Source organism: Nycticebus coucang, chromosome X (genome assembly GCF_027406575.1).
Source record: "Nycticebus coucang isolate mNycCou1 chromosome X, mNycCou1.pri, whole genome shotgun sequence".
In the NCBI taxonomy this organism is placed as follows: domain Eukaryota; kingdom Metazoa; phylum Chordata; class Mammalia; order Primates; family Lorisidae; genus Nycticebus; species Nycticebus coucang.
The window spans coordinates 97,673,595-97,693,017 of record NC_069804.1 but is presented as its reverse complement, the minus strand read 5'-3'; the positions used below and the strand labels follow the sequence as shown (position 1 = coordinate 97,693,017).

Here is a 19,423-nt window from a genome sequence, read left to right as displayed (position 1 = left end):
AATTTTGTTAATAATTTCAAAAAAAAACAACTTTTTGTTTTGTTGATCTTCTGAATGATTCTTTTATTTTCAATTTCATTTAATTCTGCCCTAATTTTGGTTATTTCTTTTCTTCTGGTGGGTTTGGGGTTGGAATTTTCTTCTTTTTCCAGTTGCTTGAGATGATCCATTAAGTTGTGGCTTCCTCTCTTTCTGTTTTCTTAATAAAGGTTTCCAGTGCTATAAATTTCCCTCTTAGGGCTGCCTTTGAAGCATCCCACAGGTTTGGATAATTTGTGTCTTCATTATACTTTTGTTCCAAAAATTAGGTAATATCCTTCTTACTTTCATCTTTGACCCAGCTATCATTCAGCCTAAGATTATTTAGGTTCCCTGACTTTGTTTGGGCATGAGGATTCCTGTTGCTGTTGAGTTTTATTCCATGGTGGTCTGAGAAGATACAAGGAATAATTTCTTTATTTTTAAATTTGCTGAGACTAGACTTGTGATATCATATCCTAGGATATGATCGATTTTGGAGGATGACCCATGGGCTGATGAGAAGAATGCATATTCTGTTTTATTAGTGTAAAATTTCTGTAGAGGTCTGTAAGATCCATTTTTTCTAGGGTTGGGTTTAAGTCTAATATTTCTTTATTTAATTTATGCTTGGAGGATCTATCCAAAACTGTCAAAGGGGTGTTAAAATCTCCAACTATTATAGTGCAGGAAGATATCAGGTTGTTCATATCTATTAGGGTCTGCTTTATGAATTGAGGAGCATTCTGGTAGGGTACATAAATGTTCATTATTGAAATTTCTTCATGTTGGGTGTTTCCCTTGACAAATATGTAGTGACTTTTCTTATCTTCCTTTATCTTTGTTGGTTTAAAGCCAATTGCATTGCTGCTAAAATTGCCACCCCTGCTTTTTTCTGGTTTCCATTTGTGTGTATTATAGAAGTCCATCGTTCACCTTTAGTCTATTTTTATTCTTTGATATAAGGTGAGATTCTTGTATACAGCAGATACACAGTCTGATTTTATGTATCCAGTCAGGTAGCCTGTGTTCTTCAGAGGACAATTTAAACCATTCACATGAATTGAGAGAATTGATAAGCCTGGATGTGTTATGGGTATCAATGATTTTCGGAAGTCCAGTGTATTTTTTTCTTTTCTTTCTTTCTTTTTTCTTTTTCTTTTTTTTTTTTTTTTTTGAGACAATGTCTACACTTTGTTGCCCCTGGTAGAGTGCCATGGCGTCATAGCTCACAACAACTTCCAGCTCTTGGGATTAGGCGATTCTCTTACCTTAGCCTCCCGAGTAGCTGGGACTACAGGCACCTGCCACAATACCCGGCTATTTTTTTGTTGCAGTTTGGCCAGAGCCAGATTTGAAACACCCACATTCGGTATATTGGCCAGTGCCCTACTCACTGAGCCACAGGCATCGCCCTCCAGTGGACATTTTTAATCCTTTCACCACTGTGGAAGTTGGGTTTTGTTCAAAAATTTCTGGGTGAGTTTACTTTGTAGGTAGAGTGTTGTGCTGGTCATTGGGGAGGATGCATCTTAGAATATGGAGAGCTGGTTTAGTTATGGAGAATTTCTTCAACATGTCTGTCATTAAAGTATTTATTTCTCTATCACCAATGAAACTCAGTTTAGGTGTATAAAAGATCTTGGGCTGGAAGTTGATTTGTTTTAGGAGACTGAAGGTTGATGACCATCTTCTTCTGGCTTGAAACGTTTTGGCTGAGAGATCTGCAGTCATTCTGATATTTCTCCAGTCATTATGATATTTCTCCTTTTGTAGGTGATGCTTTTCTTACGTCTGGCTGATTGCAGAATTTTCTCTTTCATCTTAATTTTGGCAAAGTTTATCACAATGTGTTTAGGAGATGCTTTATTTGGATTGAATCTTTCTGGGGCTCTGAAACTCTCCACTATCTGAAGTTCTGTATCTCTTCCAACGCTTGGGAAATTCTCCTAAAAAATCTCTTTTTTTTTTAATTGTTGAGGATTCATTGAGGGTACAATAAGCCAGGTTACACTGATTTCAATTGTTAGGTAAAGTACCTCTTGCAATCGTGTCTTGCCCCCATAAAGTGTGACACACACCAAGGCCCCACCCACCTCCGTCCTTCCCTCTTTCTGTTTCCCCCCCCATAAACATAGTTGTAATTAATTGTCCTCATATCAAAATTGAGTACATAGGATTTAGGTTTCTCCATTCTTGTGATGCTTTACTAAGAATAATGTCTTCCACGTCCATCCAGGTTAATACGAAGGATGTAAAGTCTCCATTTTTTTAATGGCTGAATAGTATTCCATGGTATACATATACCACAGCTTGTTAATCCATTCCTGGGTTGGTGGGCATTTAGGCTGTTTCCACATTTTGGCGATTGTAAATTGAGCTGCAAAAAACAGTCTAGTACAAGTGTCCTTATGATAAAAGGATTTCTTTCCTTCTGGGTAGATGCCCAGTAATGGGATTGCAGGATCAAATGGGAGGTCTAGCTTGAGTGCTTTGAGGTTTCTCCATACTTCCTTCCAGAAAGGTTGTACTAGTTTGCAGTCCCACCAGCAGTGTAAAAGTGTTCCCTTCTCTCCACATCCACGCCAGCATCTGCAGTTTTGAGATTTTGTGATGTGGGCCATTCTTACTGGGGTTAGATGATATCTCAGGATTGTTTTGATTTGCATTTCTCTAATATATAGAGATGATGAACATTTTCTCATGTGTTTGTTAGCCATTCGTCTGTCATCTTTAGAGAAAGTTCTATTCATGTCTCTTGCCCATTGATATAAGGGATTGTTGGCTTTTTTCATGTGGATTAATTTGAGTTCTCTATAGATCCTAGTTATCAAGCTTTTGTCTGATTGAAAATATGCAAATATCCTTTCCCATTGTGTAGGTTGTCTCTTTGCTTTGGTTATTGTCTCCTTAGCTGTACAGAAGCTTTTCAGTTTAATGAAGTCCCATTTGTTTATTTTTGTTGTTGTTGCAATTGCCATGGTCTTCTTCATGAAGTCTTTCCCCAGGCCAATATCTTCCAGTGTTTTTCCTATGCTTTCTTTGAGGATTTTTATTGTTTCATGCCTTAAGTTTAAGTACTTTATCCATCTTGAATCAATTTTTGTGAGTGGGGAAAGGTGTGGGTCCAGTTTCAGTCTTTTACATGTAGACATCCAGTTCTCCCAACACCATTTATTGAATAGGGAGTCTTTCCCCCAAGGTATGTTCTTGTTTGGTTTATCAAAGGTTAGGTGGTTGTAAAATGTTAGTTTCATTTCTTGGTTTTCAATTCGATTCCAAGTGTCTATGTCTCTGTTTTTGTGCCAGTACCATGCTGTCTTGAGCACTATGGCTTTGTAGTACAGACTAAAATCTGGTATGCTGATGCCCCCAGCTTTATTTTTGTTACAGAGAACTGCCTTAGCTATAAGAGTTTTTTTCCGGTTCCATACGAAACGCAGAATCATTTTTTCCAAATCTTGAAAGTACGATGTTGGTATTTTGATAGGAATGGCATTGAATAGGTAGATTGCTTTGGGAAGTATAGACATTTTAACAATGTTGATTCTTCCCATCCATGAGCATGGTATGTTCTTCCATTTGTTGATATCCTCTGCTATTTCCTTTCTGAGGATTTCATAGTTTTCTTTATAGAGGTCCTTCACCTCCTTCGTTAGGTATATTCCTAGGTATTTCATTTTCTTTGAAACTATGGTGAGGGGAGTTGTGTCCTTAATTAGCTTCTCATCTTGACTGTTATTGGTGTACACAAAGGCTACTGACTTGTGGACATTGATTTGATATCCTGAAATATTACTATATTTTTTGATGACTTCTAGGAGTCTTGTGGTTGAGTCTTTGGGGTTCTCTAGGTGTAAGATCATGTCGTCAGCAAAGAGGGAGAGTTTGACCTCCTCTGCTCCCATTTGGATTCCCTTTATTTCCTTGTCTTGCCTAATTGTATTGGCTAGAACTTCCAGCACTACGTTGAATACTAAAGGTGACAGAGGACAACCTTGTCTGGTTCCAGTTCTAAGAGGAAAAGCTTTCAGTTGAACTCCATTCAGTAAAATATTGGCTGTGGGTTTGTCATAGATAGCTTCAATCAGTTTTAGAAATGTGCCACCTATGCCTATACTCTTCAGTGTTCTAATTAGAAAAGGATGCTGGATTTTATCAAATGCTTTTTCTGTATCTATTGAGAGGATCATGTGATCTTTATTTTTGCCTCTGTTAATATGGTGGATAACGTTTATAGATTTGCGTATGTTAAACCAGCCTTGCATCCCTGGATGAAGCCTACTTGGTCATGATGAATGACTTTTTTGATGATAAGCTGTAATCTATTGGCTAGGATTTTGTTGAGAATTTTCGCGTCTGTGTTCATGAGTGAGATTGGTCTGAAATTCTCCTTTTTGTTTGGGTCTTTTCCTGGTTTTGGTATCAGGGTGATGTTTGCTTCATAGAATGTGTTGGGGAAGATTCCTTCTTCCTCAATTTTTTGGAATAATTTCTGCAGTACAGGAATAAGCTCTTCCTTGAAGGTTTGATAGAATTCTGGAGTGAAGCCATCTGGACCAGGGCATTTTTTGGTTGGAAGCTTTTTTATTGTTTCTTTGATATCAGTGCTTGAAATTGGTCTGTTCAGGAGCTCTATTTCTTCCTGGCTGAGTCTACGGAGAGGGTGTGATTCCAAATATTTATCCATTTCTTTCACATTGTCAAATTTCTGGGCATAGAGTTTCTGGTAGTATTCAGAGATGATCTCCTGTATCTCTGTGGGATCAGTTGTTATTTCCCCTTTATCATTTCTGATTGAGGTTACTAGAGATTTTACTTTTCTATTCCTTGTTAGTCTGGCCAATGGTTTATCTATTTTATTTATTTTTTCAAAAAACCAACTCCTTGTTTCATTAATTTTCTGAATGATTCTTTTGTTTTCAATTTCATTGATCTCTGATTTGATTTTGGATATTTCTTTTCTTCTACTGAGTTTAGGCTTAGATTGTTCTTCTTTTTCCAAGTCCATAAGATCTCTTGTGAGATTGTTTATGTGCTCTCTTTCTGTTTTTCGAATGTAGGCATCTAAAGAGATGAATTTTCCTCTAAAAACTGCTTTTGCAGTATCCCACAGGTTTTGGTAGCTTGTGTCTTCATTGTTGTTATGCTCAAGGAAGTTAATTATTTCCTGTTTTATTTCTTCCTGCACCCATCTGTTATTCAACAGAAGATTGTTTAGTTTCCTTGCCTTTGGGTGGAGTCGAGCATTTTTGTTAGAGTTGAGTTCCACCTTTAGTGTCTTATGGTCTGAGAAGATACAGGGTAAAATTTCAATTCTTTTGATTCTGTTGATATTTGTTTTGTGTCCCAGGATATGATCAATTTTGGAGAATGTTCCATGGGGTGATGAGAAGAATGTATATTCTTTATCTTTGGGATGGAGTGTTCTATATGCGTCTATCAAGCACAGTTGTTCTAGGGTCTCATTTAAATCTCTTATATCCTTGTTTAATTTCTGTTTAGAGGATCTGTCCAGCTCTGTAAGAGGAGTGTTAAGGTCCCCTGTTATTATGGTATTATCAGATATCATATTGTTCAGACTGAGTAAGGTCTGTTTCAAGAATCTGGGAGCATTTAAATTGGGTGCATAGATATTTAGAATTGAAATGTCTTCTTGTTGTATTTTTCCCTTGACCAATATAAAGTGACCATCTTTGTCTTTTTTGACTTTAGTTGCTTTAAATCTACATGTATCTGAAAATAAGATTGCAACTCCTCTTTTCTTCTGAATTCCATTTGCCTGAAAAATTGTCTTCCAACCCTTGACTTGGAGCTTTAATTTGTCTTTTGAAGCCAGGTGTGTTTCTTGCAGACAGCAGATGGATGGCTTGTGTTTTTTAATCCAGTCAACCAATCTATGTCTCTTCAGTGGGGAATTCAAGCCATTAACATTTATTGAGATAATTGATAAGTGTGGTAGTATTCTATTCGTCTTATTTTGTGAGAGTCCATTGCTTAGTTTTATCTTTTGCATCAGTGTGGAGGTTTGGTTCTGTCCTTTAATTTCTGAGTTCTTACTTTGCTGCTGATCCATTGTGGTTGTCAGTGTGCAGAACAGGTTGAAGTATTTCCTGTAGAGCTGGTCTTATTGTGGCAAATTTCCTCAATGTTTGTATATCCGTAAATGATTTGATTTCTCCATCAATTTTGAAGCTTAGCTTAGCAGGGTACAGAATTCTGGGCTGGAAATTGTTCTGTTTAAGTAGATTAAAGGTAGATGACCATTGTCTTCTTGCTTGGAAAGTTTCATTAGAGAAGTCTGCGGTAACTCTGATGGATTTTCCCCTGTAGTTCAACTGGCGCTTATTCCTGGCAGCTTGCAGGATCTTATTCTTTTGTCTTGACTTTGGACAGGTTCATCACAATGTGTCTTGGAGAAGCTCGGTTAGAGTTGAGGCGACCTGGGGTCCGATAGCCCTCTGAAAGCAGTGTGTCAGAATCTTTGGTGATATTTGGGAAATTTTCTTTTATAATATTCTCTAGTATGGCTTCCATTCCTCTGGGGCATTCTTCTTCCCCTTCTGGAATTCCTATAACTCGTATGTTGGAATGCTTCATAAAGTCCCATAATTCTGACAGTGAACGTTCTGCTTTCTCTCTCTTCTTTTCTGCCTCTTTTACTATCTGAGTTATCTCAAAAACTTTGTCTTCTACCTCTGAAATTCTTTCTTCTGCATGGTCTAACCTGTTGCTGATACTTTCCATTGCATCTTTAAGTTCCCTGATTGACTGTTTCATTTCCTTCAGCTCTGCTATATCCTTTTTATATTCTTCATATAGTTCATCTCTGATTTGATTCTGTTTTTGGATTTCCTTTTGGTTATTTTTCACTTTATTTGCAGTTTCCTTCATTGTTTCCATCATTTCTTTCATTGTTTTTCAACATGTGTATTCTAAATTCCCTTTCTGTCATCCCTAACATTTCTGTATAGGTGGAATCCTCTGCAGTATCTACCTCACGGTCCCTTGGCGGGGTTGTTCTGGACTGGTTCTTCATGTTGCCTGGAGTTTTCTGCTGATTCTTCCTCATGGGTGATTTCTTTTATCTGTTTCCTTGCCCTAATTTTCTTTTCACTTCCTCTTGCTCTTTAAGTTCTCATGCCTGTGGACTAAGGGTTACAGGACCAGAAGGGTGAGAAGGTTTAAGAGCAAAAAAGGGATGAAAGAAAGAAGGACTGAGTGATAAGGAAAAAAAAGAAAAATAGAGAATGGAGAGGGTGTGGGTAAAGGGAATATTGACAAAAATAAGAGAGGCACAGAAAGAGGGAGACAGAGCAATATAGGTGTACAGTAGGGTACTTTGATACAACTTTAAAAAAAAAAACACCTTCTGGGGGTGCCCAGTTGGGTGGTTCCTTTGAGGTCAGCAGCTCTTTGCTAACCTGATCAGACACAGTACCCCACCTCCACCAAGTAGAGAGGAAAGACAAAAATGCTATAAATCAAACCAAAACAAGCAAACAGAAAACTTTACGGGATAAAATTGGCTGGAAAAACCAAATAATAGCGGTAGAAACACTAACAAAAATGAAGTTCTATTTATTGAAATAGGCAGCAATGGGAGGGATCTGTATGGAAAAGGTTGAACTTAAAAAACAAAACAACAATACACAACATCAAAATAAAAAAAAACCAACCAAACCAAAAAAAAAAAAAAAAAAACAACGAAAAACACAACAGTATGTATATGTTATTGAATATTGTCTGGGCAACACGTTGTCTTCTGGGGTATGAGATGTTAATCACAGTTCTGATACGACTGGAGGCTGCCAGTTTCTCAAACCCCAGCAGGTAGACACCCTAAATCTCTCTTCAGCCCACTTAAAAGGCACTTTTAACTTGATCACTTACTGAGCAAAAGCTTTCTCAGGGAAGTGCTTGTCGCTGGAATCACTGCTGAAGTGGCTATCCACTTACCCTGTGTGTCAAAACTGGTCTCCCTCTGCCCCCGAGGGTTAGGGCTGCAAGGTGGCTCAGACCCCGCCCTTAGGCTACTTGGTCGCTGGGTTACCAGCTCCCACCCAATTCCAGCTCTGCGACCCTGAGGGTGGAGCTTGCTAGGGCAGTTCGCTCACAATGTCTGCCTGTGACCCAGAGCCAAACACTATTAGCTCTGTCTGGCTCAGCGGCTCAGACTGGGGCCCTATACAAAGGCCAAAGTTCTCTGCACTCCCGCTCAGGCTCTCCCCAAGGCAGTTCAGCTGAGTGCCAAGTCCAAAGACACCAAAACAGTTCACAGGTAAGGCCTTTCTGGTTTGCAGATTCACTGCTACTGAACTTACAGTTGCTGGCGGGTTTAGACGGATTGAACACACGTGACCACTTGCCGGTTTTCCACTGTTTTAGTCCTCCTCTTGGGGTCCAGAAGTCTCTCGCTGACTCCCCGTATCCTCTCAGGGATGATGGTAGGCAGATCCCACCAGCCAGAGATGCCTGGAGTCCTATCTCCCCAGACTCACGGTGCCCAGATGCAAGGAAGCTGTTACTTGACTGCCATCTTGCTCCACCTTCCCCTAAAAAATCTCTTAAAGAAGAGGCCATCCTCTTCTCCTTGGGGAATTCCTATAAGACGAATGTTAGATCTATTGGAGTGATCCCACAACTCTCTCAGGGAATGATTAGTTTTTGCTCTCTGTTCGTCTGCCTCTGAGTGGGAACTTTCAAAAGCTTTTTCTTCAGTTTCAGAGATCTTTCTTCTGCCTGGTCAAACCCATTACTGAGGGATTCTACTGTATTTTGGAGTTCCCCAACTAACTTTTTCATTTCCTTGAACTCTGCTATCTCTTTTCTCATTATGTCCTTATCTCTGGTGACTTGGGATTTGAATTCATTAATTTCTTGAGACAACCTTAGAACTATTCTTTGAAATTCAATTTCTTTTTATTTATATATATATATATACACATTATTAAGTCTTGCAGATAGATCATATATACATTTATGCCAATTTCAGTTTGTTGATTATTTGTACAAATTGGAGTGTTTACATCATACTAATCAATATAGCTTTCACCTAATTTACCCAATTATAACATTAGTACATTTGTGCTCTACACGTGATAGATCCAACTTGTACTTGCAATGTGCTCCACAGTTATGGCTTCCCTACTATCCCCTACTATCCCTCCCATTCACTCCCCATCCCTCTCCCTCCTCTTCCCTCCTTCATCTTAGGCTAAAATTGTGTTTAATTTTTCATATGCAACTGTGATTTACTATAAATTGGTTTCACAGTAGTACTGAGTACATTGGATACTTTTTTTTTCCCATTCCTGAGATACTTTACTAAGAAAAATATTTTCAATTTCTATCTTTTCTTCCATTCTATTTATCTTACTTGCAATCCATATTCTGAATATGACTTCTGACATTGCTGCCATTTGCTATGCATGCAATCTTCACTGTATCTCCTTTGTCATTTCTTGGGGGGGGGGATGAGTGTTAATCTACTCTGGTTATTCATGTTGCCAGAGTTCTTCTGTTGGATTCACACCATGTTTATTTTCCATCATTTGGTTATTAGAACTGGTAGGGTGTGATTGAATTGGTGTTCCCAGGTAGTGGAGATAGCCCCTTACCAAAGTGCTAGACTTTATAATTGTGGCTTATCTCCTACAACCTTACAAAGGCCCTTTTCAGGGTTTTGGCTGAAGATTCTGAGGACCTACTTGGTGAGATAGCACAAGCTAGCTGTGTTTTGGTATCAGCCAACCTCTACCCTATTCTAAGAAGCTACAGTATTAGGTTTAAATCTCAACTGTGAAAAGTTACAAACAGCTGTGACACAGGCCCCACCCTTCAGTTCTTTTCTGCTACAGAACTTCAAAGGTCAACCTCAGAATGTCCCCAAGTGGACAGCTCCAGACTGGGGTTCCAATTAAATTGTCTCAGGCAGTGCAAACTCTGCTTAACAGAGAGGGGTTCAAGGTTCTCCAACAGCACATTTAGAGTCAGGGATTCACCCTTCCACCCACCAGACTCAGTCCATATTTTTGTCTACTTCTCTTCTCACAGGCCCAGTTGGAGCCAGGGGCCATACTTCTGCCTTCTGGTCTCAGTCCACACATAGTTAGCCTCTGATTGCCAGAGCAGTTGGAGTCAGGTGACCCCTCCTATCAGTCTCAGTCCACTTCCTAGAAAGCCTCTGTTCTCATGCTCTGTTGGTGTCAGCCTCTGTTCTCATGCACTGCACTCCTCCCACAGGGTTCTGTCCTCAACCAGTAAGTCTCTGTTCACCAGCCCTGCTGAAGACAGGACCTAGCACTCAGATCTTGGTTCCCACCCAGTTAGCCACTGCTGGAGGGTTCTCCTGGAATCAGGGGACCACACCCTTGCTCTCAGGTCTCAGTCCATGCCTAGCAAGCCTCTATTTGCAGGCCCAGCAGGGGCTGGGGACCAGCCCTATCTGCCAAACTCAACCCACATGGGGCACCCACTCTCCCACTGTGGGTGCAATGCCGGGGGTTCTGCACCCCGTCCTGCCAGACACACCCAAACCCAGTGTTAACACCACCACTGGCCAGGCATATTCATAACCAGGGGACTGCTCCTCCTCCCACCAAGTGTCCCTTTCTTCCCACACCCTCTTTCTTCCTTGTTAGTCACAGATTCCGTCCTGATGGTTGGTGGTCCACACTATGCCCAGATCTCTCAGGACAAGACCAAACCTTTGTGCTGTGCAGGGGGTAAAATTTCAGACCTCCGTGAGGGGGGAAATGGTTGGACTGGGAGTTTGGACTTGTGGGGGGAAATATCTATTCAATTTTATGGCTGATGGTGTGGTGTCTAGTTTCATAAGTGGGACCTCCCTGGAGAAAGAGACCTGGAGTTTAGTGGCTCTCTCCAGCAAGACAAAATTAGAAATCTTTTGTTCCTTGCTTGTTTGCAAATAGCCTGCAGCAGGCCTCCTGCTTGAGGGAGGGGTCTCCCATCCTCTAGTCTATAGGCTTTGTACCTGAAATTTGTTTTCTTCTATGCTCTTCCTGGGAGTTACAGGTTGCTGAACTTCTTTCTTGGCTCAGCTCTCCACCTTTGTCTTTATAGAGTCCGATTCCATCCAGTTTTTCTTCCTCTGCTCAGGAGGCTCTGCCAAGGACTGCTACAAGTTGGCCTTCTTCCCAGACTTCCTCTATGTAACCAATCTTTAGACCGTCATAAGACTTCACACATTTTCACATAATGTCAGCAGCATAAATAAGTATGAATGGGTAGTCTTACATATTAGGATCAGATCAGCCAATTAAAGGAATGTGAAACCAGGGGAGGACCACCAAAGTATAATTGTATCAGGAAGTAAGTCCACTTAAGTCACAGGAGTGTTCACTACACTCATTTTCACTCAGAAAACTATTAACTATGTTACTTTTTCATAATGAAGTAATTTAAAATTGGGTTTACTCTACATATTATTGCCGATAATAAAAATGTGTTTGTTGTAAAAAGTTTTGGTACTATAAAAGAATATAAGAAGCAAAAACAAAACCACTCATGGTTTCCTTCCCCCACCCAAAGATACTACTCTTAACGTTTTGCTGTGTGTTTTTCATTCAAATACAAAAGTGAGGTCATACCATATATACAGTATTATTTCCTCATTTTCTTACTGAACTCATATGAAACTGTGAGTTTTTTCCATAAAAGTTTGTATTATTCAAGATCACTATTTAATGGCTACATATTTCAGCCTATGAATGATTATTTAATCTTTCTTCTTTCCATAGAAGAATGCCTATCTTCCTGTACCTTCATCAGTGCTATTATTTTTTACATTTTCCAGTAGCAGTATAGCATTCTTCTGTTACATTTTTTTATTCCTAGTTTTGTTGAAGACTTTTTGTTAAGTTTATTAACCATTTCATTTTATTCTTTTATAAATTGTGTTATTTGCTCATTTTTCTATTAGTGTGGAAATTTTTTTCCCATCGATATACAAGAACTCTCTTTATATTGATGATATTTACTCTTTTTACCAAAACTATACAAATAAGCCAGACATGGTGGATTGATGTTTGTAAATATGGTGCTTGTGGAAGCCAAGGTAGGAAGAAGGATCATTTGAGGCCAGGAATTCAACACCAGCATGGGCAACACAGTGAGACCTGGTCTCTACAAAAATAAAAATAAAAAAATAAAATATTAGCTGGACACGGTGGTGCATGCCTGTGCGCTTAGCTACTTAGAAGGCTAAAGTGGGTGTATTGTTTGAGCCCAGGAGTTCAAGGCTGCAATGAGCTATAATCTCGCTACTGCATGACAGCCTACGTGAAAGAGTGATCCCCTGTTTCTAAATGAAAAACAACAACAAAAGCTTCAGATACTTGATAACTCCTTCAATTTGTCTGGAAAATTTTTAAAAACATTTTCTGACATTACATACGTAGTACTGAAAGATTAAGCAATTTGCTTAAGGCAAATGGTTCTCAGACTGTGGGTTCCTAGTCCCAGGTTTTGCCATTTTTGCAACCTTAGTCTAGTGGTTCTTAATCAGAATCCTCTGGAGGGCTTGTTTACAAGTTTACAAACAACTTTGTTACAGTGTTTTTTTCTCAGTTTTAATGTTATCTATGGCCCTCTCCTTCAAACACATTGAAAATTTAAATATTTAAGTATTTACATACCTTTTTTGTAGCTCCTCCTCTTTTTTAAAATATAAGATGTCCTTTCCAAAGCAAATGTTTAGTTAATAAAAATTAAGCTATATTTTCTGCTGATCATGTGATGATATTTACAATGAAGCCAATAATTTTAAACCCTCATAAATGCAGTTTAGAAGGTATGATGAGATACCATGAAATGAATGTCAAGTATCCAGCACACCAACTGGGTGCACAGCATGTTTTCCGTTTTCTTTTCTTTTCCTTTTTCTTTCTTTTTCTTTTTCTTTTCTTTTTTTTTTTTTTTTTTTTTTTTTTGAGGCAGAGTCTCACTCTGTTACCCAGGGTAGAGTGCCATGGCATCATCATGGCTTACAGCAACCTGAAACTCTTGGGCTCAAGTGATCCTCTTCCCTCAGCCTCCCACATAGCTGAGACTACAGGCATGCACCACCATGCCAGGCTTTATGTTTCTGAAACTGAACTTAAGTAAATCATAAAATTATATGTCTTCATGCATGCAAATGATTCTGAAAATTTTACTTTGAAAATTGTTCTTTTTTTTTCATTGTGAGACACAGTTTCACTTTGTCATCCTCAGTAGAGTGCCTTTGTGTCATAGCTCACAGCAACTTCAAACTCTCGGACTCAAGTGATTCTCTTCTCTCAACCTCCCAAGTAGCTGAGACAACAGGCACCCACCACAATGCCTGGCTATGTTTTTTAGAGATGGGGTCTCGCTCTTGCTCAGGCTGGTCTCCAACCTGTGAGCTCAGGCAATCCACCTACCTTGGCCTCCCAAAGTACTGGGATTACAGGCACTGCACCTAGACTTTTCCCTATTATTATTGATTGCTCCAAGGTCACTAACTAATGTGATTATATGTAGTCTTTACATTTTCTTCATAGGAACTCCATTCTCCAACAATGAAAGACACTACATACCCACAGGCCATTATTAGGAGATACATAGTACAAAATCCTGAACAGGTAAGATTAAACTCTTTTCCTAGAATATGCAGTATAATTTCTTACAAGTTGGTAGCTTGAATAAGAAGAGTGAGTCAGTTACCAGATCATTAAAATCAGAATGTTGGAGTTCCAGTTATAAAGTCAATTTCTCATCATCAGTATTCAAAAAAACCAAAAATGCCATCTTTAATTCCAGACAACATTGGGCTCACACATTCTTCCTCATAACTGCAGCAGTTCTAAGCAGCTTGGAAATTCCTAGATTATAAAGGCTTACTACTTGTATAGCCTGACTGTTATGCTACAGTGAATTTTTGTGTACTTTGAACCAAAGGAAAACAGACAAAGTTCTTTCACAGGCTTCACATAAAAAAATACAAATTTACACATCAGTGGTTAGAGTCTTTATAATCTATTAAGATTTGCCATTGAGATATGTAACAGAAAGGTAAAACCTCAGGGCGGCGCCTGTGGCTCAAAGGAGTAGTGTGCCGGAGGTGGCGGGTTCAAAACCCAGTCCCGGCCATAAACTGCAAAAAGAAAAAAAAAAAAAAAAAAGGAAAGGTAAAACCTCAAAGTCAAAAGTTCAAATTGTCCCCATGCCTTTGTCGTGTATGGTGTGTGAACTTTTGTGCCTAGCAATGAGCTGATTAGAAAATTACATTATTATATGTTTTACTGAGATACATAACTTCAGATTTCACAGACTAGGATATTGTTTTGTATCTAATTTTGAGGAAAAAAATTATTTTATTTTAGGGGATTCGTTGAGGGTACAAAGAGCCAGGTTACATTGATTGCATTTATTACTTAAAGACCCTCTTATAATTGTATCCCACCCCCCAAAGTGGTACCACACACCGTGTCCCCCACCCCTCCCTCCTTCCCTCTCTCTGCTCTCCCTATCCCCCATCTCCACTGTGTACTAGGTCATTAATTGTCCTCACATCAGAACTGAGTACATAGGATTCTTGTTTCTCCATTGAGGAAAAATTTAAGATAACTTTTTACAAAAAGTATACATACATGGCATACATATTCACCCACACATACACACACACATAATACCCTTCTTTAGCTGCAACAGAAGGTTCTGTGAAGTTATGAGGATATCATTTTCACAGTTGGAAACAGTGTTATCAAGATAGGATTGCATAAATTATTTGCTTTGCTCTTTATTTTTCTCCTGTGATAGAATATAATCCTCCCTCCCACAAGATAAAATGAATTATTTGCCTCAGGTGCAGCAATCAAAGAGTTAAACTAGGGTACCACTTGCTATTATTCTAGTTTGGTGGAAAGGATGTACTAGTTTTCTACTAGTTTCTATCCCTTCTCTTCTTTCCTTCCCTCCTTTCATTCCTTCCTCTCTTTCTCTCACTATTTTATTCTGGGTTTCTTTCTTTCCTTCTTTCCTTCCTTCCTTCCTTCCTTCCTTCCTTCCTTCCTTCCTTCCTTCCTTCCTTCCTTCCTTCCTTCCTTCCTTCCTTCCTTCCTTCTTTCCTTCCCTGTCCTTCTTTCTTTCAAAAGAGTGTTGGTCTGTTGATCAGGCTAAAGTATAGTGGCATCATCACAGCTCACTGCAACATCAAACTCCTGGAATGAAGTGATTCTCCTGCCTCTGCCTTCTGGTAGCTGGGACTAAAGGCCTTTACCAAGACACCTGGCTAACTTTTCTATTTTTTGTGGAAATAGGGTCTTGCTATGTTTCCCAGGCTGGACTTAATGTTCTGGCCTCAAGCAATCCTCCCATCTTTGCCTTCCAAAGTTTGAGCCACTATGCCTGAACACTTTTTAATTTATGAAAAAATCATGTTTTCTTGTCTCCATAACTAGGCAGGCTGCTAGTTATGCATGCACATCTGTATGAACCTATTAAACTCTGAGTTGAGGGGTGATTGCTTTGAACACTGGCTTGACTTTTCATATATCCATGTAAATATTTAAAGGGAATGTTATTACAGCTAAATGAGTTGCCTATTCCTTCTTTTGCAGATTTCAATGTTTAAGCAACAAAATTGAAAAAGTGGGAGAAGGGAGAGGGAGATAGAGAGGACCTGGGAGAGGAAAGTATATCTCTTCCTCTCACCTGGTCAATCACTTTACACTTCCTTGTTCCTTTCCCTTTCTTTCTTTTTTTTCCTTTCACACATAAATTGGGGATTATACATTCATATTTGGATATATATTATACTTGATATCTCAGATTTTCAATGAGTTAGTTCTACATAGTACTTAGTTATATATATATATATAATATATATAACATATATTATATATATATAGATATAGATATATAATATATATAATGAGAGAATTGCTGCCCTTGCCTAGGATATAGCCAAGGAGATTTAAAATATGAAATCATTTGGATTCTAATCCACATTGCCAGTGATTCTTATGTGACTTTGGATGAATCTTTATTCTTTAGTTAATGGGGAAAGGGAAGAATTTGTATTTATTGAATATATAACCTATACTAGGCAATTTATTTATCAATTTTAATCTTAAAAAATTAGAAAACAGAAGCACAGAGAAATTTTGTTGTTTATTCATTGAATATTATTGATTGCCTAGTATGTGCTAGAGATTCTTCTAAGAATTGAGTATAGAACAGTGTCTAAAACAAGGTCCCAAACTTCTTCAACTTAAGATCTTAACTGGTGCAAAACCAGTTTTAAAAAAAAAATTATAAAACCATGGAGTTGGAAGTGAAATTGTACACTGCACAGGTAGTAGAGAAAAATTTACAAGTTAAGAACAATTGATGATGGGGGTATATTAGAATCTAGGTACTCACATGTGCACCTCCTTATCCACAGTGTAGTTACAAAGGTAGAAAAATTTAATGTTTGTATGCAAATATCTAACATATTAGAAAACACTGAGCCTGCCCCTGTAAGAACTCATCAATATGGCTATATTCAACTATAAACAAGCAAATAGTTTTTCAGGAAGAAGACCCAGCAGTGGGTTGAGGAAAAGTTATCATTTTTAAGCTTTTAACTCTTTATGGTATTGATAAATGAAACAAATTTCAATCTCCATGCTTTGTAAATAAAAACAATCTAACTAATTTTGCAAAGTAGCTTAAAAATCCTATCTAGATACATTTCTCCAATTTATCTAGGAATATTCCTTTTTTGTTTGTTCTTTTAAATCTCTCAGGAGAAGATTCTAGTTTAATTACAATATTTATAATAGCTGAGCTTCCTAAATGGTAACTTCATCCTCTTTCACCTCCTGGGTTGTCAACTCTTTATGTCTCCTCTTTGTAATAAAGATGATTCCAATGTAATTCTCTCATTGTGATATCGTTCTCTGTTCAGCCTTTTTATTTTTGGTTGTTCATGATTTTCCTTATTCTCCATTTGTTATCATTTTGTTAAAAATACCTATGTATTCTAGTTAAAGCTTGATCCAAAAATTAAGGAAATTACTTCTGTTCCATCAGTGGACAGAATCCAAATAATAAATTTCATCAACTTTCCAGTGTGGAGCTCCTGCTAGGGGAGCACACTATACAGCCTTCAAATAGAAATTAGGGAAAAAGAAATGTTTCCCATGCCAAGGGAGTTTATAGTTCCTCTCAGGGGAGAAATAAGACATGTCCACAAACAACTGTATAGACTATGTGGTAGGATATGGGGTAGATGCCATGAGAGAAATATACATAAAGTCTTATTGGAGTTCAGAGGTTGGAGATAACATATTGGTTTTGGAGAAATCAAAGAAAGCATTTTTGTGGTATTTAAGGTATTGATATGATCAACATTATTAGTATGATTTTATTAATAAGGAAAGTAAAGTTTAAATAAATATAAATTGCTCAGGGCATATGGCTCAAATTCATCAGTTTCTATCTTTTGTAAAAGCATTTTTTGAGTAGCTTTAACAATATTTGGTAACTCATAGGATGTGGGGACTAAAAGAAGAAAAGTAAGATATGACCCTAAAGGCTGAGCCTGGTGGTTCACGCCTGTAATCCTACCAATCCGGGAGGCTGAAAGGGAGGATTGCTTTAGCTCAGGAGTTTGAGACCAGCCTGAGAAAGTGTGATACCCCAGTCTCTACTAAAAATAGAAAAAAAAAATTGTCAGAAAAGTTGTGGCAGGCATCTGTAGTCCAGCTACTTGGAAGGCTGAGGCATCACTTGAAGCCAGGAGTTTAAGGTTGCTATGAGCTAGATTGACACCATGACACTATATGACATTCTACCCACAGCAACAGAGTGAGTCTCTGTCTCACAAAAAATGAATAAAAAAAAACGAATATGACTCTAATCTTTTCAGCTTAAGACACTGGTGTATGGTGGCCAAATTAAAAGGATTGAGAAGCAAGGAGGAAGAGAAGCTGGTTTGGGAGAGGGGACGATTTGGAGATTTATTTGATCCAGTACAGTTTGAGGTGCATGAAAGGGAAGGTGCCTAAAAAGCAGTTAAAAATAATCGTAAGAAAGATCACATTTGGGATAGAGACATGGGAGTTACTCCTCTTAAACCTATCATTGAAGCTCTGGAAATGAGAGAAATTACTGAAAGGTAATAGAAAAGGTTGAAGTAAGTACATTAAGAAATGCCTACTTTAAGGGAACAAAAAGAAGGAGACACTTTCACAGGTAGAGGTGTTGTCGTGGAGGGATGTAAACAAAGAGTAACCAAAGCAAATAGAAAAAAGAGTGGTAAACTGTATCAAATGCCTAAAGGCCAAAGAGGATGAGGTTTGAAAATAGGGTAGGACCATTAAGAAAGTGATAGCGATATTTGAGAGAATAGTTTCAGTATACTTTCGGAGGCAAAATTCAGATGCCAGAAGTTTGTAGATGAGTAAGGATTACTCTTCTGAAATGGAAATTGGTCAAAGGAAAGAGAAATGGGATGGTAGCTAAAGGAGAAAAGAAAAAACAATCTTAGAGACCTGGGACATTTGTAGATAGAGGGAAGGAACAAGTAATTAGGGAAGCTAAAGAGGGGGAGGCAACAGAGACAAGAGGGAATGTGACTCCAGGTACAGAGAGAGAAGAAACTTCTGGGAAAAATAAAAAAGTAGTACATCTTTTTTCTTAATGAGATGGAAGGACCAGAAAATAGAGATTTTTGAAGTGTGGAGGAAAAAGGAGAGATCTCATTGAATAGATTATCTTGATTTTCTCTGTAAGAAGAAAGTGAGGGAACATGAGCAGAAGAGGTTGAAGAAATAAAAAGACTTGTAATCATAGTTAAGGCAAATTTAATGCATACAAGTATGATCACTAAGTTTGGAACACCTACTTGAAGCTGAATAACTTGAACTTGTAAAATACCAAATCAGCAACCTTTTTTTTTTTGACTTTTTAGCAACCCAATTGGGTTTTAAATTTTATTATTGTCTCTAACACTGAGTAATCTTTATTTTCCTCCCTTTTTTTATTAAATCATAGCTGTGTACATTGATATATTCATGGGGCATCATTCACTAGCTTCACAGACCGTTTACCAAGTTTCACATATACCCTTGTAAGATGCACCATTGGTTTTTTAAAGCATTTTTTCCCAACAAGTCTTTCAGCTCTGAGAACAGCAAAGCAGATGTTGGGGATTATATACTTCGTTAGATATGGGAACTACTGATAGAGGTTTTATAAGTAATAATTAATATTATAAGATTAGTCATTTTGAAAGCACCTGTTAATTTTTTAGGATAGATTTGGCACCAACTGAAACAGGTAGATTGAGTAAAACAAGCTGCCAAAGTAGTAAAACTGTCCAGGAGATTGTTGAGAAATCTAAAATTTCTGGTTAAATTTATTTTGCTGACTT

At 38.1% G+C, this 19,423-nt stretch overlaps 1 protein-coding gene across 6 annotated transcripts in view; it reads left to right on the top strand.

Annotated features, from left to right (window-relative positions):
• The window catches only part of POF1B (POF1B actin binding protein), a 135,157-nt gene that overhangs the window by 40,163 nt on the left and 75,571 nt on the right, over positions 1-19,423 (top strand). For 4 of the 6 annotated variants that reach the window (XM_053581029.1, XM_053581026.1, XM_053581025.1 and 1 more), the window contains one exon: positions 13,563-13,643. The exons of the other annotated variants lie outside the window; for them this stretch is intronic. In XM_053581029.1, the coding sequence (XP_053437004.1) occupies positions 13,563-13,643 (81 nt within the window). The remainder of the gene's footprint in view (positions 1-13,562; positions 13,644-19,423) is intronic. 6 annotated transcript variants of the gene reach the window in all.